This window comes from Saccopteryx bilineata, chromosome 1, assembly GCF_036850765.1.
Source record: "Saccopteryx bilineata isolate mSacBil1 chromosome 1, mSacBil1_pri_phased_curated, whole genome shotgun sequence".
Taxonomy (NCBI): domain Eukaryota; kingdom Metazoa; phylum Chordata; class Mammalia; order Chiroptera; family Emballonuridae; genus Saccopteryx; species Saccopteryx bilineata.
Window position 1 is genome coordinate 301,919,702 of NC_089490.1, and position 26,206 is coordinate 301,945,907.

Below are 26,206 nucleotides of genomic sequence, written 5' to 3' on the forward strand. Positions count from 1 at the left end.
TGGAACCACTTTTCCAAATAGAATTTTACACAAAACATGGATGTACACAAAGGTAGATTGGATTTTTACTTTTTATTTTTGGATGTGAGATCAGGAAGCCCAGTGCTCACCATCTTATCACAGCATCTTTGCAGGTGGAACCCCAGGAGGCTGAGAGGCTCAGGGCTGAGGGGCAAGGTCTCCGGTGTCTGGCTGCCTGGCTTTGAGTCCACCTCTGCGGTCACCCACCCTGTGACACTGGGCAAACTACTTAACCAGCCTGAGCTTGAGTTTTTTCATATGCTAAGTGGCATTTAAAAGGTTCTCAAGTGGAATGATACTTCTTAAATACTTAGTATCCTTCAGTGTGTGATAAAACCTCAGGAAACCTGAGACGCTTTGAAAACACCACTAGACTGTTTTCCGTTACAATAGGTGTAGGAAGTAATTCTGTCTCTTATGAACTCCCACACAAAACTGAAACACAGGCATACTTCAAGATGTGCTAGAAGACGTAATACTGAAGGAACAAAGTGCAGTGGCAGGTCGGGAAGGGCAGAGCAGTGGGGCGGAGAGCTCAGTGTCTTGAAAGTAGAATGGAACTGAAACAGAGGAGTGAGAACCTGTCATGACCCGAGCCCAGAGACTCGGACGCCAGGAGGGTCGAGTGGCGCTCACAGAGGGCCTGTGGAGGCAACTCCCCACGGAGCTGGGCCCCTCGCTAGCTCAGACCATGGAGGTCCTTGAAGCCAATGAGGGGTATTGAGAATCAGTGCCAGCTGTGACCCTTGTAGTTTCTGGAACAAGGAAGTATGAGGAGAACCCAGTAGTCTTCAAGGAACTTGCATCTGTTGGTTGGGTCAGAGGGCAGGTGGTGTGTAGCAACCCGTCCTCGAGTCCTCGGGTGTTCCAAGCACGACCCCACAAGGACCTGGATAGGGGAAGTGATGTTCAAAATGCAGTGGAAGAGATTCATCTAGAAAACATTTCAGAAGAAAACTGCCAAGGCTTACAACAGGTGCTCCCTTGATGAAATAACATATTGGAGGCTTGGCGACTATTAGCAAGCAGTGGAGAATTCTGTTCACCTTGACATTGTGACATTGTTGCTTTGAGCCTCATAAATAGTGATTCTAAAGGAGTTTATGAAATTGAATTGCACTGAATTGATTTAGTTCATTCAAAGCAAAAAGAAACCATGTGTAATATATATAAATATATAAATATATTGTAAACACACACACACACACACACACACATATCTCACATGTAGACACAGACACAAACAACGGTGTGGTGATAGCCAGATGGAAAGAGGGAGATGGAAGTGGGCAGTGGATGAGGAGAAGGAAATGAGAACAAAAGAGACTTTGCTTAGGGCAGTGGGCAAACAATGTAGTGTGCAGATGATGTTTTATTGAGTTGCACACCTAAATCTATAGCCCAATAAATTCAGTTAAAAAAGTAAAAGAAATTTTAGACCCTGGCCGGTTGGCTTAGCGGTAGAGTGTCAGCCCAGCATGTGGAAGTCCCAGGTTCGATTCCCGGTCAGGGCACACAGAGAAGTGCCCATCTGCTTCTGCACCCCTCCCCCTCTCCTTCCTCTCTGTCTCTCTCTTCCCCTCCTGCAGCCAAGGCTCCATTGGAGCAAAGTTGGCCCTGGCGCTGAGGATGGCTCTGTGGCCTCTGCCTCAGGAGCTAGAATGGCTCTGACCTCAACAGAGCAATGTCCCAGATGGGCAGAGCATCGCCCCCTGGTGGGCATGCTGGGTGGATCCCGGTTGGGCGCATGTGGGAATCTGACTGCCTCCCTGCTTCTAACTTCGGAAAAATACATACATACATACATACATAACTACATAAATAAAAATAAAAGAAAATTTTAAAAAGAATAGAATTACATTGAATTGATTTAGTTTATTTTACAAATATGTACAGTGAAGATCCCTAGTAGAGCCTGGGCAGGTGCAGCTGTGCATGGGATAATGTTCTCCCCATGCTCTCTCTGCAGAAGCTGACAGTGTGTGCAGAGATGGAGACAGGTCCACAGGCATTTGTAAGAGAGTGTAGTGAGGCTATGGCCTGGACTGCAAAAGGTGCTCTGGAAGCAAAAGGGAGGGCTCCCTCCCCCAGACAGGGCAGTGAGGGTAAGGAAGCTGATGTGTAGATGATGAATAGAGGCTGGCTGTCCTGTGGGGCCAGGGAGAGGGGCCAAGGATGTCAGAGGCAGAGGAGGCACAGAAACCTTGCAGAGAGGGAAGCCATGGGTCCTCCAGGGGGCCAGAGCAGCTCAGTAGGGCTGGAGACTAGGGAGCAAGAGTGAGGAAGGAGACACAGAGCAGGAATGATAGGCATGTCAAGAAGCGTTTGTCATCGGCAGGAGTTTGGGCTTTACCTTGAAGGTCCTAGGGAGTCAGGAGTCATTCAGATGTTTTCCTTCTTTCTTTCCTTCCTTCCTCCCTCCCTCCTTCCTTCCTTCCCCTCCACCCCCTTCTCTCTCAGTGAGAGGAGGGGAGCTAGAGAGATAGACTCCCACATGCACCCCAACTGAGATCCACCCATGTCTGGGGCCAATGCTCGAATTAACTGAGCTATTTTTAGTGTCTGAGGCTGACATGCTTGAACCCACCAAACTATCCTCAGTGCCTGGGGCCAACGCTGGAATCAATAGAGCCACTAGATGCAAGAGGGGAAGAAGGAGAGAAGGGGAAAGGGAGGGGGAGAGGAGCAGATGGTCACTTAATTTGCGTGCCCTGACCAGGAATCAAACTGGGGACATCCATATGCCAGCCCAGTGCTCTATTCACTGAGCCAGCCTGCCAGGGCCCGTTCAGGTGTTTTAAATGGTCAGCTGTAGGAGGTGGCTTGGGTTTAGTTTGGACACATTGAGTTAGGGGTTTATCCAAGTATAGGTATGTCAGTAATTCCTTTTATCCCATAAGGTATAATCTGGGCACCAGAGCACATGTCTCCTCATTGTATCATTCACTTCTTTTCATCTCTCACCTGGAACCAGCCCCACAAAGGCCCCTTCTTACTGGGGCATCTCATCTGGAGCCCATCTCTGTTTGTCTTGGTTATTCTGAGTTTGTGCCCCCTTCTCTCTGGGAGAGCCCTAGGTGGGGGCATTTGGAGGTCATTGAGTAGGTAATCACATGTTGAAATCGGATCTGGGCTGGCTGCTGGGGTGGGTCCTAGACCCTCCCTGACTCTCTTTGTAGGTGTTTGTCCCCCTTCCCCAAGGCCCACCTGCACGAATTTGGCCAAGGACCCACCTTCTAATGGACTGTCACTCTTGGGAATAAGTAACCGCCTCCCCTCTCTTTCAGCGGGTGCCAAAGCCTTTGTCTGCGATCAGTGCGGTGCCCAGTTTTCGAAGGAGGACGCCCTGGAGACACACAGGCAGACCCATTCTGGTGAGTTGATTTTGATTCCCATTCTGTGGGTCCTCCACAAGGTGATGGCCCTTGGATGTGAGGTATCTTGGTGGCACCCCCTTTCAGCAAAGTGATATTGAATCATTTCCTGGGGCAGGTGTGAGTGGGGATGGCTGCACCAGGTTCAGTTCCTCCTGCATGTGGGGCTGGCTGGGCAGCTATGACTCTGCCCCATCAGAACAGCTGCCCTGCGCTAAGCCAAGACCTCTGTCCCTAACAGGTTGCTGAGGTCCCATTTTCGCAGAGACCTCCAGTACTCTTGTTGAGGACTTAGTCCATAATGCTGTCTCAGTAGCCCTTCCGTCTGAAGGGGCTGGAAACCTCTTGTACCTGGTATGACTAACTCTGAAATCTTATGTGGCTGCAGTGGGCAGGTTCGCCCTCTGCAAGGGTGGAGTCATTGTCTAAGAGGAAGCAACCTGTCCACAGAATGTGTTTGAGTTATATCAACAACCAACGATAGCGCTTCATTTGATTTCAAAATATTGATGTCACAGCCTCAGCGCCAACTCCACCCTCCTCCTCATCAGCATCGTCATCTTCAGCAGCAGCAGCAGCACGGGCACCTCACGCTTACTCAGTGTTCACAGTGTCCCAGGCACAGTTCTCAGTGCTATCTCGGATGTCATTTGGCTAAACTTTCAATTAACTCTATAAGGTAGGAGGTGACTCGCATGTCATAGACAAGGACGCCGATGCTAACGCAGGGAAAGTGACTTGGCTAAGTGAGTGATGAAGACAGGATGGTTACGACTGATTCTGCCTGGGCTTAATCCAGGCTCTGCCACTTACTATTTGCAGGACCGTGGATAAGTTACTCAGACTCTCTGAACTTGGGTTTCTTTCTCATCTGTTAGAAAAGTGAAGTAATAACGCCTACCTCATAGCATATAGCGTTGTAGGGATTAAATAAGATAATTTATATGAAGTGCTTTGCGTAGTGTTGGTCTCACAATAAGCATTCAATACATAGTTGTAGATGTCTTTAATTTAATAAATACTATTTGAGTTCCTACAATGTTCCCGGCACTGTTGGGCCATTTAAGGTGAGTGACATAGGAGACAGACAGCATTTCTAGTGGAACTGTCATTCTAATAAGGAGAGAGTATAAGCAAATAAGTATATAATATAATGTCAGGTTATAAGTGCTAGTAAGAACAAATAAAGCAGGATAAGGGTAGAGAGTGAGAGGGAGAAAAGTGGTATTTAAGATCACGTGGTCCGGAAAGGCCTCTCTGAGAAAGTGACATCTGAGCAGAGTCTGAAAGTGAGGGAGTGAATCTTACATCTGATGAGAGACTTGTAGTTATAAAATATAAAGCACTCCTATGACTCAATACTAAAAATACAAATAACCGAAATTAAAAATGGGCAAAGGATCTGAATTAGACATTTTATAAAATACACAAATAGTGAGCACACAGAGTGAAGCCGGACACCATGAGCCATCAGGGAACACAAATCAGAATCAGGAGGAGACACCGCTAACACCCGTTAGGATGTGGCCACAATAGAAATACAAACAGGAAGGTGTGTTGGCGAGGGCGTGGGGATGTCAGAGCCTCCACATGCCGCTGGTGGAAATGAAAGGTGCTGCTGCCACTTTGGAAGATGCCTGGCAGTTTCTCAAAGAGTTAAGCAGAGTTACCATGTGACAGAGCCGTGCCCCTCTGAAAAGATGCAATCACACAGAAACTTGTGCATGAACTTTCATAGCCACATTATTCATAATAGCCAGAAGTTTGGTAGAGGTAACCTGGTGTCTACCCGCTGATGATGAATGGACAAACAGAAGGACAGAAAGGAGGTTCTCCTTACAATGGGGTATTATTCAGCCATAGAAAGGGATGAAGTACCGGTACATTCTGCAACATGGATGAACCTTAAACACATATGCTCCATGAAGGAAGCTGAGCACAAAGGCCACACAGTGTATGATGTTATTTACACGAAACACCCAGAGTAGGAAATTGGTAGAGACAGAGATGAAGAGTAAGTGCCAGAGGTGGGGGAAGCTGGGCAGGATATTGGGGGGATGCCTCATAGGTGTGGGGTTTTCATGCGATGGAAGTGTTCCAAAATTGGTTGTGGTGATGGTCGCATGACTCTGAATACATTAGAAGCTGTCAAACTGTACATAGTCACTCTTGACAATGTGGGTTCAAACTGTGCAGGTCCATTTACTATGTGAACATTTTTTCAGGAAACACATGTACTGTTTTTGATCTATGTTTGGGAGTCTGTGATGCGGAGGGCTGACTGTTATGCACTTATCCACACCATTTTATACAGGGTACTTGAGGGTCCCTGGATGTTGGTGTCTGCAGGAGGCCAGGAACCAATCATTTGTTGATACTGAGGAATGACTAAGTTTTGGTGGGAGTTAAAAGCTGTGCATAGATTTTCATCTGCCTAGGAGGTCAGCACCCTAATCCCTGTACTGGTCAAGGATTAGCTGTACTTTAAAAGCATGAATTGTGCATTGTATGTACAGTACAAGAATGAATCTCAGTAAAGCTGCGTACACATATGCACACCACACACATGTGCACAGACATTTATAGAGAAGGGGGGAAGTAGCCCATTATAGGGTTTTGAATGGGAGAATGGCATGATTTATGTGTTTAACAGATCATCCTGGCTCCCGCGCTGATAATTGACCACGGTAGTGTTTCAGTTATCAATGGCTGCACAACAGCCAATTAAAGCAACGATGTCTCATCATCTCGGGCAGCTCTGGGTTGACTGCTCAACTGGGCAGTTTTCACTTTGGGTCTCATGGGGTTGCAGTCAGGTAGTGTCCGACCTGGAGTCATTTGCAGGCTCTTGGCTGGGCTGGACATCCAAGGGAGCTCCCCACTCTCTTGTCCGACTCAGTGCTCCTCCTCATGTCCAGCTGCCATTCCAGAGCCTGGTCTTCTCCCATGGCAGTGTTGGGCTCCAGGAGTCTGGAACAAGAACTGCTGGCCCCTTTAAGAGCTGGGCTGGGAGCATGCAGTATCACCTCTGCCATATTTTATCGGTTAAAGGGGGTACAGGCCAGACTCAGGTTTGGGGGTGGACGATTAGACTCCCTTTCTCAAAGGCATGACAAACATGTAGGGAGAGTGAATGGATGGTGGTCATCTTTGGAGACAAGCTACTGAGCAACCCCAGGGGACTGTAGCGGGAGAAGGGAGTTTCTCCATACAATGTCAGCTGCTGCTATTGTAATTATTGCCGTCAGTATCTCCTTGACCTGCCCCGTCACAAAATCGACCTCTCCTGAGTGGATAACATGCCTCCTAGAACCGGAATCATGGGCTCTGGACTGGCTCGTGGCAGTGGGAGGAGAGAGCTTGCTGGGTGAGCTCTTACTCCTGTGAGCGCCTGCCTGGCTCCACTGTGGAGAAAGTGACCTGGCCGGATGATTTGGTCAGGATTCTAGAGTCAGTTATCTTGAAAGCCAGGGGAGGACTCAGGTCTCCCAAGGTCCTAGCCAGTTTCTTATTGCTAGACGACGTGTCACTGAGCATCCCACTCTGAGAACTCCAGTCTGGGGGCTGAGGAGACGGAGCTGTGAGCCAGCTTTGCCAAGCAGCTTAACTCAATCCATCCAGATTAACTCTGCAGTAGCGGGGAGCAAGCTGCCTGCCCAGCCAGGCTGGGGGAAGAGGCATAGTCCCCCTGGGGCGCACAGAGGGGGCTATTGCTCACAGCAGACCCCCACACTTACTGAGTACCTTCTGTCTGCCTGGGACTCACTAGGGTTATGGGAGTGATCAACAGACACACCTCTTGTCCTTCCCCACCAACTAAACAGCTTTCTTCAGATATAATTCACATACCACATAGTTTACCTGTTTAAAGTATACAGTTAATGGTTTTTGGTATATTACTCTATTTTTTAAACTGTGGGAAAAATATATATAACCTAAAATTCAGCACTTTAACCATTTTTATGTATACAGTTTGGTGATATTAGTGATTTCCTGGCCTGTGTTTAGAGTTTAAGTATCAATTCAGCTTTGAAAGTCATGATGTGTCTTAGGACCAGGGTATATGTTTCGAGTGTGATTGGAGGGAGCCTGGAGTTTGAGTCAGAAGCCTAGAAGAAGGGCTCTAACTCCACTATCTAGCACAGGGGCAGTCAACCTTTTTATACCTACCGCCCACTTTTGTATCTCCGTTAGTAGTAAAATTTTCTAACCACTCACCAGTTCCACAATAATGGTGATTTATAAAGTAGGGAAGTAACTTTACTTTATAAAATTGATAAAGCAGAGTTACAGCAAGTTAAGGCATATAATAATAATTACTTACCAAGTACTTTATGTCGGATTTTCACTAAGTTTGGCAGAATAAGTCTTTATAAAACAACTTACTATAGTGAAATCTATCTTTTTATTTATACTTTGGTTGCTCCGCTACCGCCCACCATGAAAGCTGGAACACCCACTAGTGGGCGGTAGGGACCAGGTTGACCACCACTGCTCTAGCAGGTGGATAACCCAGACTTGTTATTTGTTCTTTCCGTCCTTCAAGTCTCCTCACCTGCAAGAAGAATGTGGTACTGACCTGTCTTGTAGCACAGGTGGACTCAGACCATTCGGCCTTACTTTGGCTTTATGTCTAGGTTGAGTATGTGGAGCTCTTGAAAGGGGGGAGGAGTGGAAGAAATGATTCCAAGTGAAGGATGAGAGACCCAGACCGGATGCTTTCAGCAGGCTCCCTCTCCGCCTGGGTGTGAGACATGTGCAAGCTTCCCAGTGGTGAGGAGCACTTTCTAGTGTGCACCGGTCGGGGTCTCCTGGGCAGCTGCAGCAGGAGCCTTTCTCTCAGTGCAGGGGTGGCACTGAGGTGGCTCTTCCTGACACACAGCAGAGCCCGTTTGTCACCTATTGTGCTATTTCCGGCAGAACCCAGATAGAACCTCAGACTTCTCTAATAATCACTGGAAGAACACAACTTGAAATCTGATTGTCATCTCTGTTCTAAAAATGGGACTCCATAATAGAAGGGTGGCCTGATTATAAAGATGCTGAAAGTCATACTAAAGTTATTGGACTGGAAAATGCCAACGGGGTGCCAGGTGTTGTCGGAGAGCCAATAGGGGAGCAGGGAGGGAGAGAGCTCAGGAAAGGAAGAGGAATGGCAGTGCCACCTTATATTTCTGATACCTTAGCTCATAAAACACTTTGCCTGTATTATATCCATTTAACAGACAAGTAAATGGAGGTCTGGAAGCCACCCACTAAGAAGCAGCGAGCTCCAACTTCGTTGCTCTTTCCACGACTCCCTAGCTGCCTGCACATTGATTTACTCTTTAAAGAGAGCTTGTCAGAAACTGTTTAGCTCATGGTCCTGACTTGGGCATGGCTTTTGTGGGTCCCTATGACCCATTTAATTAAGAATCCTCAACACCCTAATGCTCATGTCCCCCTCCTGAGAGAGGATACAATTTCCCTGAAGCAGACTGGGTCTGGGAGTTCCGAGCCCAAGCTGCCATATGGGGCATCTCGTAGAGCTGACGTGTAGAGTTACATCATGGGTGGTGGTGTGTCACACAGGTATTCTTAACACTGGAGAGTGAACTTAGAAGTACTTCCAGTTCCATTTTAGCCAAAAGCTTGTCATCTTCACATCTGACCTGTTTGACCCCACTTAACCTGAGATTCCTGCTGTGGTGTGTGTGACCCCCACCTCGTCTCCTCCCTCCAAGATCTGGGTGGGCTCACGCTGGTGCTCCGAGGCCATACTTGCAGTTGGGATGGGCTGGGCTTTGTTGTCACACTTTGGTTTTCTGTTTTGGTACAGCGAGAGACATTGAAGAGATAAACAGAGATCACTTTGCACCTTTTATATTACAACAAAATACATATTGCGAATCACTGCTGCTTCCCACCCATTTGGGTTGCAGAACAATGAGGAGTTAACAGCTACGCAGCTCCCGGGAAGCTTGTGCTTTGTTTACACATCAGAATTTGTTTTACACTTTCCAGTAAAATAAAAAGTGAGAAAAAACACATGCACATATGCACACACACAAGCTCCACTGCTCCAACTTGGGTTCTATATCAGGAAGTTCTTAAATTAGTAAGTAGTTAAGTCCAGATAAACTGATAAATACAATTAATGGCTTAATTTATACTCTGGGTTTGAAATTTGACACATGGACACTATCTTGGCTCAGGAAACACAAGTGGTTTTGTGCCAAAGGTTTTAATGACCAATCAGTAATATAAATTGCTGCATCACTGAACAGAAATAGCTGCTCCTTGTCATTTGATCTGGAAACTTCTCTGGCCAGGCAGCAGTTAATAAATTTAAAAATAACTACCCTCTTTATTCAAAGTCAAACTAATTAGGGGTGGTTTTTACAAATCATAACGTTGTCTAAGCCACTGTACATCCCCATCTGGGACTTGAGTAGACCTGGGGGAAACCGGCAGGACTGGGCAGCGTGAGTTGGAGTGCAGGGCAGATCCTTGGCTGCTGAGCTGAACGCTAGGTGGTTGGATCAGTCTTCAGCACGCCCTGTGGGCGGGGGAGGGGCTCACTGAGGAAGCCACGGAGTGGCCTGTAGGGAAACTTCAACTCCTTTAATACATATGTGGGGAACGCAGAGCAGCTGCCTCCCTGTGATCGGAACACCCATGGGGAGATGGGCCAGTGCCGATGTTTGTGGTCCCGTCCAGAGCCCAAGGAGAAGGAGAGGCAGGTGTGCACATGGCCCCTGGGAAGATGGAGCTGCCCACAGGCAGGGGAGTGGAGGAGATGATCTTAGGGGGCCTTGCTCACTGGGCAGGTTTGTCTTGCAGGCTTCAGGAAAGAGAAACCCCATGAAGCTTGAAGTCAAAGTATGAAGTTTAGGATTTTCGGTGCATGGTGACAACCAGAACTTGCGACTTGGTATCAGACTGTCTAGATTCAAATGCTAGCCCCATCACTTTCAAGTTCTATGACCTTGGGCAGGTTGCTGAACTTCTCTAAGCCTTGGTTTCTTCCTCTGTCACGTGAGCAGTGGTGGCATCTGTCCTCTGAGAGGCATTGTAAGAATTTAATTTGGTATTTTATATAAAGCACTCCATGCCAGCCTTGTGTAGAGCACACACTCAGTAGATGGGGGGGGGGGTTCTTATCACTGCATCATCACGATCTTTGTTGGCAGCCTCAGAGGGCAACCTGGTGCCCCCCTCTTGGGTCGGTGAGGGGTGAAGAGCTAGGTGGGTTGAGATGGTGGTGAAGGAACAGGAATGGCGTGCAGCTGCTTTACCAGGTGGAGGTGGGATCTTCTGGAATCCCTGAAGGTTACTTCCCCTGTGTGCCCACAGGAATAGCAGCCACTGGAGCCATCTGAGTACAGGAGGGAGGGAGGGGAAGAATGAATTTTTTCTGCACAGTGAATAGTCTCACAGAGCAGATTCCTTTTTTAGGCTTTGGTGCCTGGAATGCCGGAGGTGGAGGGGGGACCACCTTCTACCAATATCCAGACAGATGACATATAAACCGAGACCAGGCCTGCTGCAGAGCTGGGCTCAGCACAGCACTGAGCAGGGCACCAGGAGTGTGCCCTGCACTCTCAGAGGAGACCCCATTGGTTGGTGTCCTTGAAGGCTCAAGAATCTCGAGTCTCCCGCCGATGTCCTGACCCATGTCCATGGCCGTCAGGAACCTAGACTTTCTGGAACTTCTGCCTTCCTATATCCAGGGCCCTCCAAGTGCCCAGGTCAGGAGAAGAGGCAGATACAAGACGGCGAGAGTCATTCCTGAGTTGAGAGTTCTGGGACTAGGAGCCTAAGGGAAGTCTTAGCGTCCTAGAACACTCAGTTGAACTAGATCTCAGACTTGCCACGAGATAGTGCTGCTCTCGGCTCCCGCGCCGAGTTTGCCCCGTCCGCCCAGCAGGCTGGCGACTTGCTTCTGCCGCAGATCAGGATAGTCAGTGCAGCTGCTTCGTTTCTTCATCCACCTATTCCCAAAGATTTAAAGTACCTACCCTGTGTGAGGGCCTTGGTAAACCCAGTACAGAATGATGAACAAATCTTGGCCCCTGCCTTCCTGAAGATCGCAGTGTTGGGAGGGAAATGAACAGGTAGGGTGAACTTGCCTTGGGAACAGATAATATGATACCTATACTCTAATGGACACTTTCAAATTATGATTTCATTAAGGCCTCACTATAATCCTAAAATGTAGACATTTTTTCCCTCCTTATTCTTTGTTAGCGAAAACTAAAACCCGGACAGGTAAGGAAGATTAGCCCAGGGCGGCTAGAATGTAGGCCTCGGGCTCCTGTACCCCAGAACCCATGCTTTAATGGTGTTTCCCCTCCCTAGGGGGTCCTGGGCATTGACCCTAATGTGCAGACCAGGGGGTCCACTCTGCTCCTCTAACAGCCTAAGGAACCAGGCTCAAAAGCTCATATTTGAAGAAGGGGTCAGTTAAGAACAAACAAACCAAACTAGAACAAGGACCCACAAGTTCTTACTTCCAGTCCAAGGTTCTCTCCATTCTGACTACAAAATAAGGACTTTCTTTTCCTGGCCTAGAAAAAGTTGCTTAATTTCCACATTCCTGTGTCACACAGGAAGCCATTCAAACAGATGCCAGTGTTGAGAGACTGGCTCTCATCTCCTCTGTGTTGGCTGCAAGAGTGTTCTGCCATCCGGAAATAGCTAGCACACCTGGAGGCCAGGGCAGGCTGCCGTGCTGCGGGGTCCGCCCGCCCCTCTGGTGGGAGCCGGTCTGGAGGGAACCCTGCTCCCAGGCCCTCGCATTTGCACCGTGAAGGAGGCTAGGAGATGCCTTGCCAGGAGCCTTCCAGCTGCGGAGGGCACACACATGGACACACACACACACAGGCACACACTGTGTGGCTGTGTGACCACATCCCTGGAAGGTGCAGAACTGTTCCCCCACCTTGGTGTTGCTTGCTACCTGCTTACCCCTCTCTCATCCCGGATGTGTTAATGATGCTTAGGAAGAGCTTCAGGGACAGTCTCTGGCTCTGAAGCTCAGAGGAGAAAGTGAAGTCCTTGTTTGGAGGACCTTCTGTGGGGGTTGGCCGTGGGAGGGGCCGCAGAAGCAGCAGGCGGGGACGGGAGTCGAAGGGTAGCAGCAACATTCCTTCCTTCAGGGTGGCTGCCAGCTTTGCTCTTCTCCCGCCCAGGGCCTGGCGCGGGGGCAGCACCGGGCACTGAGCGGCGCGTCAGGGGGCTGGCCCCTGTCCTACAGCAGAGGGAAAACCAGCAACAGCCCGGCCCCTCCTCCCAAGGTCAGCCTCCTGGTGCCAGCCCCAGAGGGGCCGGGGGAAGGAGATGGGCCAGATGATGAGAAACAAGTTAATTCACCTAAAACGCTACATGAAAAAAAAAAAAGAGAAAGAGAGCTTCGAACCCCTGCCTGTATTGGAGGATTTGGGAGAGGACAAGGTCATCACCTAGACACGTGGACTCCATGCCGGATGGTATGACCTCCTCACTGAAAACATAATGGCATTTGACTTTCATAAATATCAAGGGTGGCTTGTATAGCGTTTCACACGGTGTGCCAAGAAATCGAACACGCGGAAGCTCGCGCTCGGGAGGGCGGGATGTCGGGGCGCTCGGGAGGAGCGTCACGTGCATCGCGGGGCTGCTGCGCGCCATGCAGGCTTCGTCTGACCTCATTTCACGCTGCTACTAGACAGGCGTGTTTAATGCCTAATATAGTTTTGTTTTCCCAGCACAGGGCTCTTGGCTCTGCTGGAGCTGCTTGCTGTGGAGCAGGGAAGGACAGCCCAGCTGTCACCCGCTGGCGCACACAAGCCACCCTTCTCTGCTGGTCACCCCAGTGACTCCCTGGCCCATCGGGCCACCTTCTGGAGGGGCCCCCAAGTGCTTGTGTTAAGGAAAAACTTTTATTTTTTTAGAGCAATTTTAAGTTTACTCCTGTTACATAAAACTGAGCAGAGTGCATAGGCCCTCCATGCCCCATTCATGCACGGCCTTCCCACTGTCAACATCCCCCTCCAGAGTGGTGCATTTGTTACAGCGGTGAGCCCACAGTGACACAGTGTGACCAACCAAAGCCTACCCTGTGTCCACCATGGCTGCGTCGCACAGAATGGTCACACTGTCCTCACAACCTTGCACGCCCCACCCACCAACACCTTGGCACTTTTTATGTGAGGCGTCACCGCTTTGAGCAGTGCTGGGACGGTCGGTTGGTGGTTGGTGCCTGTCTTGGGATTTGAAGAGGAAAACTGACCCCAGGCAGGTTTGGTTAGTAAAGGTTGTAACTCACCCAGCCAGTGGACATTGTGAGCACGTGCTCTGTGCCGGACATTAATCCTGAGCCCTGGGGTTGGGGTACAGCAGCCTGTAGGGCCCACGTGGTCCCCGCCTTCACCAGCTGCCCATCGTAGCAGAAATGACAATGAATGTTGTTGATGTTGGGGGGGTGGGCAGCATGACATTTGGAAATGATAATGAATTAGGAGAGAGGAGAAAACTAAATTCTCATCCTGGCTCTGTCATGGGCTTGTTGTATGACATGGGACAAATGACTTTATCTGCCTCTCAAATGTTGGGTATAGGAATTAGGCAAGAAAAAAATACTGTTTGGAGGGTTCTGTGGATCCCAGCACAGCCTGAGATCCTGATCTTGTATTGATGGTCTGTCTACATTTTTTCTCAGCCCCGGCTTTCACATTTGTAAGCCGTGATTCACAATATACGGCTATCGAAGGACTAAATAAAATAATGCGTGCGAAGCACTTAGCCTTCCATGGTGGCTGCCTCAGTTATTATTTTTAGATGCCTGCAGTTTCTGTTCCTCCGCAGTAGATGAGTATTTGTTGCACTTTATTTAGAAGGTTATTCAATAAAAATCTAAGTACACCCTGAGTCTGAAGAAGGGATTAAAGATGAAGATCTTTTTCCTTTTAATAACTATTCTAGAAATTTGAGGGGAGTGATGGCATTTGATCTCTGAGGACTGTTCAGAACTTGGCCTGCGCCCAGCACTGCCGCCTGTTAGAGATGTGCAGAGACAGCCATCACAACACCTCCAAGGGGCGGGCTCTGAAGGGCTTCAGTGAATCATCTCATTTGGCAGAAAAACTGAGATTCAAGTTCAGAGGCCCCAGTGGTGAGTCCGATGGGACTTTCGGGGCCCCTGTTGTCCTCACCCTTCTGGGCTGCCCCTTCCCTTTCACCGTCGTTTTCATACCAGAGTCCGGATCATCAGCCTTAGCCCCTGACTCCTGGGCCCCACTCACCTGTCCCCACTCCCGTGCCCAGCACCCCCACGGTTCTCCCTTCTCCCCTCTGCTCTTCTCCCCAGCCCCTACTCTTTCCTCTCTCACTGCCCTCCCTCCTTCCTTGTGAACCCCCCCCACACACACACACCCACTCCCTGATGACAGAAAGGACTTAATAAAAACCAATGTGTAACTGAAACTTGAAAAGGCCATAAATCGTCTTGTTTTTTTCTAGGATGTTGCTCACATTTTGATTTAATAGTTGGACAAACACAAGGGCCTATTTTATTCAGAGTTTACAAGCCTCAAGGCTGTTATTCCTCCAAATTTAATAGCATCGAAATTGCAGGGTTTGCTATAATTTGCCTATCACTTTCTGCTCCACCATTGATGTTTATTGTCAGCGGGGTGGAATCTCAGTCCGACTCACTTAGATAACGTGTCTGTTAAACATTTAGGTAATTGTACCATCATTAACTTGTCACATTATTTTAGAGATTCAAAACAGAAGCAGGGTAAGTAGAGGTACCCGATGGGGGTGGAGGTGGAGGGAGGAGGAAGGGAAAACCTCTCCTGAGTTACACCACCAGGAGATGGGGGGGTTCATGTCACTCTTGACATGCAGCGGGGTGCCTCAGGGTGTGTGTGGCAGAGCTGTGCAGAACCAGGCTGGCCAGCTCCTGTGACAGCGCAGCAGATGCCTAGAAACCCTCCGTGGTGAGGGTTTCACCCCAGCTTTGGCCTTCAGGTACCAAAGTATCATTTTTACAGCTTCCCTTAGGGATGCTGATTGCAACATTGTATGTAATTACAAAGCATTGAGAACAACCTACCTGTCCAAAGGTGAGGAACCTATTAATTATGGCACCTGAGTTGGAAAGATGTTGCGATGCTTGGGTGATAAAAGCCTGTTAGAGAAAACAGGTTATGTAGTGGGATCCCATTCAATATAAAATGCAGGTGCCATCCTATAAGATTCTGTAACGCTGTCTATCTATTAACAGTGATCATCTTAGAGGCTGGAATAACAAGGCATAGAGGGTTTTACTTTCTCCTTTATCCACTTCTGAGTAATAATTACTATCATTTAGTATTTGTTATATAATTATTATTTACAGGGCATGTATCATTTATATAATTTTTAAAATTAACTATAAATAAGAAAGATATCACCTTTGATCCCCCCCCCCTCTCCATGGAGAAAGACTTCTTAAAAGAAAAAGCTATAAGTGTAGCTAAATCGGTACTCAGAGAGATCCTGGACATTTAAAGTCAGCTACACCAGCAGGCGCCTCAGATCCCCACTGCTAGGACAGATAAATGCCAGGTCAAGAACTCAGTGCCTTGGGAGTGAGCCCATGACAGCAGTCACAGGTTGCAATAGCTCTCCTAGGTTGTTATTCCAGCCTCTAAGATGATCACCAAGGGCCTGACAGAGGAAGAGGTAGCAGGAGATTTTCATTATACCTAAGTGAGGACTGAGGTCACACCTGGAGCTATGACCCAATAATGGGTCACTGAGCTTTACAATTTAAAACTGCTCCCCCCTGAAATTCTGGGGTATATATGCCCCCTGGTCTCATGGGGGCTGATTGGTGTGATATGGTTCTGGCTGACTTTGGACACTGTGGTGTCTCCTGCACCCCCAGAACCTGCTCTGTGACTTGAACAGGAGAACTCGCTGTTGCCTCTACAGCTTGTGCACACCAGTGACACAGAGGAATGGGGGGGGGGGAACCACGCAGGTCAGAAAATGAGTGAATGTTTCCACAATTGTTACTGTAAATAATGCAGATGTTTGGGGCATGATGGACAAATAGTGTGAATATTTTATAGACTGTAGGCTAAATAATGTATATATTTAGAAAAGCGGCTTAAATATTTCATGTGCTGCAGCTCAGATTTTTGCTTAGAGGATGAGCAGGGCTAGTGAGGCGGGCTAGGTGAGGGTGGGGGTACTATGGAGCCCAGGTAGACGGGCAGAGGAGTGTAAAACTTTGCGACAAAATAATTCTTTGCAGTAAAAATATGTGTGTGAGATTGGGGTGCAACAGAGACAAGACAGACAGCTATCAGTTACCGGGAACTCAAGAAGTTGGCAGTCTCAGATATGTACTTTTAAACCATCATTAAATATCCTGTACTCTTTTTTTAATGTGAGAGAGGCAAATGGCAACCTAATAACAAGACTTTGTTTTTAAAGAGCAATTTTCAAGCAAGAAAATGAAAAGCATGCATGAACATATGAACTATGAATGTTCATAGAAGAATTATAATAGGCCAAAAAAGTATATACTACTCAAATATCCATCAGCTGATAAGCAGATAAATAGAAATATGGTATATCCACACAATGGACCATTACTTACCCATAAAAAAGAAGTCAGTACTGATACATATTACACAACCTAATGGATGTTGACACCAACATGAAAGAAGCCAAACAAAAGGCTACATACTGTATGATTCTATTTATATGAAATGTTCAGAATAGGCGAATCTACAGAAACCCAGCACATTAGTAGTTTCTGGGGGCTGGGAGGGGGGTGGAGAGTGACAGCTAATGTTTGTGGAGTTTCTTTCTGGGGTGATGAAAATGTTCTGGAATTAGATAGTGTTGCTGATGTTTGTACAACTTTGTGAGTACATTCAAAACCATTGAATTGTATACTTTAAAATAAGGGTGGATTTTATGATTTGTGAATTATAATACAAAACAAATTCCTGGTATGTTGCTGGTTTTTACAGACTCAGCACTACCCCTCTACCTGCTACATCACAGGACTTTTCTAGGTAGGTAGCGGTTTGTATACTAGTGACTGGTCAGACAATGTGGGAGGCTATGGTGCCTTTGGGACCATTCTATTCCTAGAAGATAACAAGAAGAAGGATGGCTCAAATACCCCATTCCTCTGTTTTCAGAACTGGGGAGGAAGGAAGAACAAGGTCAGGACCATCAATGGGAGAGAAAGTGACCCTGCCATCCGCAGAGTCAGGGGGAGACTGAGGGGCTGCCTTTTGTGTAGATCTGAGGAAGAAAAGCCAGCCCTCATCTTGCCTGGGAGGGGTCGCTCTTGCCAAGGGCAGGATGGGGACAGTAGGGGCCAGCTCTAAGCAAAGAATCACTTGCACAAGTAGTATGTGTTTAGTGTGAAGAAATTAGAAAACACATGTAAACTAAAGAAATGTCTCCTGTAATCCCACCATCTTTTTCAGTTTTCGCTTTCTTAAGTGAGAGGAGGGGAGAGAGTAAGACAGACTCCTGCATGTACCCCAACCAGGACCCACTTGGTGGCCCCCATCTGGGGCCGATGCTCCAATCAATGGAGCCATCCTTAGCACCCGGGGCAAGGCTCGAACCAGTCAAGCCCACTGGCTGTGAGAAGGCAAGAGAGAGAGAAGGGGCAGGATGGGGGGAGAAAAACAGATGATCACTTTTCCTGTGTGCCCTGACTGGGGATCTAACCCAGGGTATCTGCTCACCGGGCAACGCTCTATCCACGGAGCCAGCCAGACGACCAGGATTCAGTTTTCTTTTAAACAAAAACGAGGTAATGGTATGCAACACATACCTTTTTATGTTACTTACATGCCAATAAACCTGTATCTTGGTGATTTTTTAATGGTTTTCCAGTAGTCTCCCTGACCCTGTCTGTTTTTTTCTGTAAACTTGGAGTGCCTAACTTGAGCACTGGGATGCTCCCTTTGTCCTCCATACTTTGGTGGGGACCAGGCCTCATATAGGAGGACCACCCAGGGACTACATGCAGGCAGGAGAAGTGACTGACATATGCAGCATGTTGTCACCTCTTACCTATCATTGCTTCTGTCAACTGGATGGCCGGGCTGGCCAGGTGTGTTAGAAGCAAATGTTTACTTGGCTGTTCTAGGTGAGCTTGAGGTGCTGGGAACATACCCAGTTCTCACATTCGATCTTCTTAGAAGCTCTTTCCTTTTGGTTTTCTCTAGCCTTGCAAATGGCCACTCGCCCTGGGCAAGATCTGGGCGGGTAATTTACTACCTCTACTAACTTAATGAATGGCACTGCCTGGAGGCTGGGCAGCCCAAGAAAATACAGGCATGGATTTATTTTCCAAGTCGAAACCCAGAATTAAGCAGCAAGTTAAGCATCTCTATATGCTAAGTGTCCCAGTCCCAACTAAGAAAGATTTTCAATAGAAGGAGAACCCCAAATGAGTTCTCTTTTTTAATTTTCTTCTCCGGACATATTAGGAAAAGTTACCTAACAGAGGGATTGCAGGTGTGGGTCAGCTGCAATGTTTCCTGCTACCCACTAGGAGAAGATCTATTACAGATTGGAAATGACTTTGTCTCTAAGTGCCCATTGTCAGATGGGATGCACATTCCCCTCAACCAAACAAATATAAAATGCTTCCTGCTTCTGCCTCGGATTTTCTATTACTGTTTCACAGGACTCCAGAGAGTTTTAAGATAGCAATTTGATTAAGCTTATGGGGAAGATCCCATCAGATAACATTCTTTTTCAGCAGGTAGAGATAATGCGTTCAAGTATTAAGTATGTTTTAAAGGCAATTATCTTTTCCATATTCATTTTAGTTACAGGAATTGAAAAGGGGGAGACTTTGCATCTGAAAGCTGCCCCTTGGGCCCCAGAGGCTCTCTGCCTCCTTCCCTCGGGGAACACACTTGAGGTTTCTGACAAATGAATGAGTAGCAAATGGATTTCTGTTTTGAAATGAGTTGGGATCCCTGTTTCCAGAGTGGTGGCCCAGGAGGCGAGGTCTCGGCCTGACCTCAGCAGGCCCCCAGCTTGGACTCCCTCTTCTATGATACTGCCAGGCTCCCCATTTTATGCTCTTGGGTGCGAGGCGGGGTCCCGGGTACTCTCAGAGGGCCGGCCTCATTCCACGGTGAACCACGCTGCCACATCCCACCGTCCAAAAGAAGAGCCTAGGATTAGCTTCTCCATGGACTAGGCCCAGTGTTGGGGTGTATTCAGACTGAGAAAGGCTAATTCAAGATCTAGACTTCTAACATTGGTGGACGCCTAGACTTTCCAGTGAGAGCAGAGGGCGCGGGGAGGGTGATCCTGAGCCTCAGTGACAGTCAGGGTTGTGTCCAGGATCACACCACGAGTTAGAGAGACACATTGAGCCTAGAACCCAGGAACCCTGGGCTTGGACCCCCTGCCTATCCCTGAGGATACCCACAACTCTGTCATTTCCAGACAATAATCCTCTCTTTCCTGGAAATCTCCCGAGTAGGAGATCCTGTCCCTTGTGCCTCCGTGGCCATGTGTCAGTGAGGGTCTGGGCTAAGAGCTGCAGGGCCCTGTGAGGTCAGGGAGCCCGGAGCAGGTACAGTGCTGACACTTGGGGTTTCTCAGACCCCGTTTGTCCACCCACTGTGCTGTTCTCAGCACTCTGTGAACTTTTGTAAAACAGTAAAGCCAGACCCAAATCCTGCCTTCAGACCGCTAACCATTGCTAGGGAGGAAGACACAAATGTGTCTGAAAAAGTAATGTCACAAGACAGTCAAATATGAATTGTGCCGAGGGGGTTTAGTGTGGTGTTTGTAAAGTGGCACATCCCTTCATGTGCCTGAAGTCCTTCCCTCTGCTGCCAGAAACCCATAGCCCCGCGTTGCCCCACGTTGCACCTCTACCCGCTCGCCTGGGCACCTGCAGTGCGATGGGCTGCAGCTTGAGGGTCTGAAGGCAGCTGACTCTGGGAAAGGACCCCAGGTGACAGGTTTATATAATATAATATTTAAGATCCCAGGACGATGGCTAGCAGTGTGTCCTGTTGTCTCCCAAGTCCTTGCCTCATTTCCATCAGACCAAGGTGGCAGCAGGGAGGTGGATGCCGAGTCGGTGAGTCCAGCCCAGCTTTACTGCTTGGCCTCACACCCTAGATTCTAGGTAAGGATGTTGCTAGCACCTTATATGCTCAATACCCTCAATGTCTTACCCCAGGTAAACTTCAAAATCATTTGGGAAAGCTTTAATAAAAAAAGGCAACAACTCAACCCCAAAGCCATTGGATCAGAACCTCTAGCGTGATGTTTTTTTACAGCTCGCCAGGATAATCAGGTGTGTGGCCAGGGTGAGAACTTCCTGACTGGGTAAGATCAGAGTCCACTGCATGGCCCAGAAAGTGGGTCACAGTCCGTCTCAGGCCTCGCCTCTGGTCGTTCCCTATGATGTGGTCACAGAGAGCCATGCACGGTTTCCCACCCTCACCTGTTGTTCTTCTCTGTGGATCTTCCCCTGGCGCCCACACTCTCACCTGTCTTGTCTACCTGCCACCTGCTTCTTGTCGCCGCTGTGCCAGTGCTGGGCTGAACATTGAAGCACTAACCTGCAGTGTGATGGTATTTGGAAGTGTGAGGGCCTTTGGGCAGCTTAAGGTGGGGTCAGGAGGGTGGAGCCCCCATGGTGGGATTAGTGCCCTTAGAAGAAGAGGAGAAGCCTGGAGCTCTCTCTGTCTCTCTCTCTCTGCACCAAGTGAGGGCATGGCTGGAACATGACTGTCTGCAAGCCAGGAAAACAGCCCTCACCAAGGACAAAACCATGCTGGCACCGTGCTCTCAGGCGGCCAGCCTTCAGAACTGGAAGAAATAAAAGTCAGTTGGTGAAGCCACCAGTCATGGTATATTTCATTATGACAGCCCGAGCGGACAAAAACAGCATCCTTCTTTCTCTGCCCCATCCTTCCCCCAGCTAAGCCCCAGAGAGCATGTCCTCCTTTTAGCCTGCTGCACCATGGACCACCTGCAGTGCTGGGCCATCTTGCTGCTCCACAACGTAGGCTCTTAAACCATCTCTGGGTCCCCGAACCCTTGTACTATGTTAGAATGAGAAGTCACTCAGTAAGTGCCTGTTGTGTGTGTAACTGAAAGCAGTAAAGGGAACTTACTGGCTGGAAGCTGGAAGGTGGAACCTGCTCTCGTCTGAATTCAGATTTTTGTTTGCCAGCTGTGTGGCCATGGACATGTCACTCAACGTTGGCAAGTCTCAGACTCCTTACCTGACAAGTTAGTTTATAGCATCACCCTCTCGCTATAGATATACCTCAGGGAAGGAAGTGAGGACCAGAATGATCCAGGAAAGAAGTAGCAGCTATGTGAGGTCTGAAGTACAATTCACATGTAAGGTACTGTGGTAATCGTGACAATTCTTGATACCCCTAGGGACTGTGGCTTCCGGAGGTCCAGCTATGCCAGTGTCCCCAGCCTGTGCCAATGTACCACCTCCCATCCTAGCTCTCGCAGGCCCTCCCCTCCCTTGGTTTCCTCTGCTGTGCCCACTGTGCCCTCCCTGAAGCATACAAGGGGTACTGTAGGAAAGTGTTAGAATATACTTTCAATTATAGAGGAAATAAACAGGGAAGCAGGCTGGCTCATTCAATGACTAAAGATTCAGTCATATGAAAGGCAGAAGTTTGGAGGAGAGGCGTCCTAGGATTTTTGACTGAATGTGATCTGAGACAGGTTCTGTGTGCAAAGACTTCCACACCCATAACCTCCCAGAAAGTTCCAGAAGGAAGAAAGTTCCTGTACTGTCTGTCTTTCCTCGTTCATCAGCTGGGGTTTGAGCACCAACGGGGCACGGGTGCCAACATCCAAGGGTAGTTTGCTTTGCCAGCCCTCTGGGGACTTGCAGACAGGAGGACGGCTGTGCCCAAGGCATGTGGGAAGGGCAGGTGCCCGGCCCAAATGAGGCTAGTGGGCAGGAAAGGCTTGCAGGCCGAAGGGGATGCTCAGACCAAATTTCCTCCTCAGGTTTGTCTCCCCCACTTTAGAGTACACTTACTTGGTGGGGGTGATGAGTGATCTGCTCCACATGCCTCTTAGAAGAAACCTTTGTGTGTGTGCCTGTGTATGTCGGCTGTTGCTAATCCCCTTCCTTTCTTGGACTCCTGTTTCTGAAGCTGGTGGTGCCTGGGATTGTGGAGGGAGGAAGGATATAAAAGGGCAAGTCAGGAGACTCTGGCCTGGGACTCGGAGCCTCTGCATTCCGGAGACCCCCCAGAGGCCCCTCTCCCTGGACCCTTCAGCTCGAGGAAGCCATTGTGCTCCGTCCTGGCCTCTGACCCCGAGGCTCTGGGAAGCAGCAGGTTGTTGACACTTGGACAATCATTTCTTGCAAGCCACTGTGTCCCTCGGGAGTTCCCCTCGCTGCCTTAGGGTGGTGACTGTTCCCCTAACCAGAAGGGGGGTAGTGAAGGAGGAGGAAATTAGCTCTCAGTCAGAGTGGGAGGGTGGGGGGGCTCCTCAATGTCAGCCCCCCCCCCCCCCCCCCGCCAGGCAGCTCCCCAGCATCCTCCACAACTCACTCCTCTCTCACCTGCCAGCTCTACTTCGGGGAAAGGCGTTCAGGAGACATGTCTCTGGCCTGCAACTCCTCTGAGCTCTCTGTGGGTCTTAAGTTCTCTGGGAAGCCCCCTATGTCTTCATGGAGGGTGCCTGTCTGTGGTCTCTTGCAGCCATAGCAACAAAGACTTGCTACTTATTAGGAACAAGAATTTGGGCAAGCCACTGCCCTTTTAAGTTCAGTTTCCTCATTGATAGAACAGGGTTAAACAACAAAAACAAAAACTCTACTTGCCTAATGGGTCTGCAGTGAAACGCAAATGAAATCACAGGAGCGTGAGCACGTTGCGCTCTGAGATGCTGGCGCGTGGTGACCGGTGTCTCTGACAGCAGGAGCTACAGTTAGTGCAGGATCCCTACAGTCTCTTAGTGGGGGCTTCCCAAGCACAGTCTCCTTTCCCTTCGTTTTCCCAACGCCTTTCGGGAAGCAAGGGGTGACAGAGGGACTCATATTTTTTAAGTGCCCCACTTTGCATTCCTTTTACCCCGGTCCTCGTAATAAATAGCTCTGACCAGGAGCAGGGATGTCCTGTCCAAACGAACTCGAGCAGCCCGGCCACTCAGCCGGCCTGATGGGTGCCGTTTCTCCAGCAACGCGGAAAGCCCTCGTGCTAAGCTACAGAAAAATCTCCCTTGTTTTATAGTTCTTGAAGAGGTGGATTAGTGTGGCCATATTTAACCTTTGACCCTGACGCAAAAGCATTATCAAAATTAGTTACCAAGCAGCTCTCTCTTCCTCTCCCTGTTTGCCGGGCTGGTTTAGGATCTTGCTTAATGTCTTCAGAGCAAGAGGCAAGGTGCAGAACAGTTTGCCTTTGAGACATCGGGGCCGGTGCTCACTGTCAGAACTGTCAGGACCAGGGTGGACAAGAGGGCAGAGACAACAATCTTGTGCTGCCGTGCGGGGGGGGGGGGGGGGGGGGGGGGGGCTGGATTTTTAAAACGCTTTCTCTTCTGACCCAGCCTAGTTCTTGGTTGTCTTGGAAATTGAACTCTATTCAGGTGCTGTGTTGATATCTAGACTCACATTCATTAGAACTTTTTTTACTGCCTCCTTCTACCCTCGGCTGCTGTATGACCCAAAAACTACTATTTGATCTGAAGTGTCAATTTCCGTCCAGTCAGGACGCTATAGACTTGGGGGTTGGGGTGGTGGTGTATCTAGATGTGAGTCATTTCTCTAGGTTTTAAACCCTGTTGTCCCTGTCACTTAGTCATTGTGGCCTTGGGTGAATTTTTTGAAATCTGAGCCCCTAGCTTCCTTATCTGTAAAATGGGCATAATCATAATGATGCCCACATCTTAAGAGTTATTTTTGAGAGCTGATAATACAATACAAGTGAAGTGCTCAGGACAGCATATGGCACTAACTAAATGTCTAGCAAGTACTGGCTACTGTTGCCATTATTGTCATGGTCATCAGTGTCATCGTCATTATCGATTTCTTCATCCCTTTTCCAGGCCCAAGTTGGCCTCGCCACATATAGTCATTCATCCTCCGAGGCCCCCACCACGTGGGCGCTTTATTGGTGACCTGCCCCATTTCCTGCCCCTTCACTTCCCCAGCTTTCTCTGCCGTCCTTTTCAGAGTCTCCTCTTGGGTGGGGGCAGGGGAGAAACCCTTGGCTTGGCTTCATTCCCTAGCAGAAACCCGACTTGCAGCTGGGGGGTTGGGAGGGAGAAGGGCTTTATAAGCTCGCGATGAAAGCTGTAAAACGAGATGGCCAGGGATCTGGTCAGGCCTGGTTCAGGATTATGGCTGGCCCCTGGAACGCCGGGGCCTCTTTTAAGAAGCCAGTGTCTGTTTACAGTGTGTCTCTCATAAACCCCAACTCTGAGGCGAGGGCAGGGGGACTCGCCCTCCTGGCATGTGATTGATTATCTGGTATTTATGCCATTGAGGACTTGTCAACGGTCCAGGGTCAAAGGGTCATCTCGTGTGTCTTGCCGCCAGTCCACCTCCTTTTGTACAGTGCGGGCCGGGTGAGCTGTGCACAGAACGGCTTTTTCTTTTCCTTGGGAAAAGGGGGAGGGGTGGGGGGGCGTGTCAACGAAAATTTTTTTTCCAACCTTTTCTGAATAGTGTCCTTTTAATTCTAAAGAACTTTTAATTAAAAGTAGCAGGAAAATTCATCTTGAGAAGGTTTAACTTACCTTAACAGATACTTTTGTGTCCCTAGAAGCTGGGAGTGACTTTCAAAAGAGTGGGAGGGTTTTTGTTGTGTCTCTCCCCCTTCCCAGACATCTTCAAAGTCGCCTGGAGCCCCTGCCACTTGGTGTTGGAAGTGTGGCTCCTGCTTGGGAGTGCAGGAAGGAAGGAGGGTGTCCTTCCACTGTGGCACAGCCATAAAAATTTAAAAAGGGACCAACCCGGTCCCTTCAGTCCAACTTCCTGCTATTGTAGGTGAGGAAACTGTGCCTTGGCAGGTGAGAAGACTCCCCTAGTGTCACCCAGCTCAGAGTCAGCTGCAGGGACCTGTCCCCTCACCGTCCTTGGGGTGCTCCTTTCTGCCCACTTAGTTGTGTCCCCAAGGCTAGGATGCCAAGTGAGGATACAATGACGTGGCTGCTGTTGATTTTAGGTCTCCAGATTTTTGAGACTTGGGAGCCCTCCTGTGGGCCACCCCGCTTCGCCCCCTGCCCCTGAGTGGGCAGGTGGGGCTTGCATCCCCAGGGAGTTGCTCGTGCCCCCACCCCCCACACACACTCTTTAAAGTCCTCTGTGGGGGAGAAAACGCCAGCACCCCATGCCCAAATCCTATCCCTCTGAGGGTCTGGAGGTTCTTCCTCTTGCTGCAGCTCAGGAGTAGCCTGAGTGGGGGCCCTCTCTCTGTCCACCTGTAGGGGACTGTCCAGAGCTACAGCAGACCGGGACACTTCATCCTTCGGTGCTGCTGCACGGGGGCCTTCTTGCCACAGGGAAGTGTTTACCCTTTATGATCTCACCCGGCTCCTCCTCCTCCTGGTGATGGATGCCCCAGGATAGAGAAGTGATACCGTGATGGGATGCTCTGCCTATTGCCCTCAGCTCATTGAACAGTGGTGGAAACCAGGCAGAGAAACTATGTGCCCAGCCTGGCTTGTGGTGGTGCAGTGGATAGAGTGTTGACCTGGAATGCTGAGGTTGCTGGTTCGAAACCTGGACTTGCCTGGTCAAGGCACATACAAGAAGCAATACTACTACAAGTTGATGCTTCCGCTCCCCCCCC

General features: G+C 49.0%; 1 protein-coding gene across 2 annotated transcripts in view; it reads left to right on the forward strand.

Annotated features, from left to right (window-relative positions):
• The window catches only part of ZBTB16 (zinc finger and BTB domain containing 16), a 187,269-nt gene that overhangs the window by 126,931 nt on the left and 34,132 nt on the right, over nt 1–26,206 (forward strand). For both annotated transcript variants that reach the window (XM_066245062.1, XM_066245052.1), the window contains exon 4: nt 3,309–3,395. In XM_066245062.1, the coding sequence (XP_066101159.1) occupies nt 3,309–3,395 (87 nt within the window). The remainder of the gene's footprint in view (nt 1–3,308; nt 3,396–26,206) is intronic.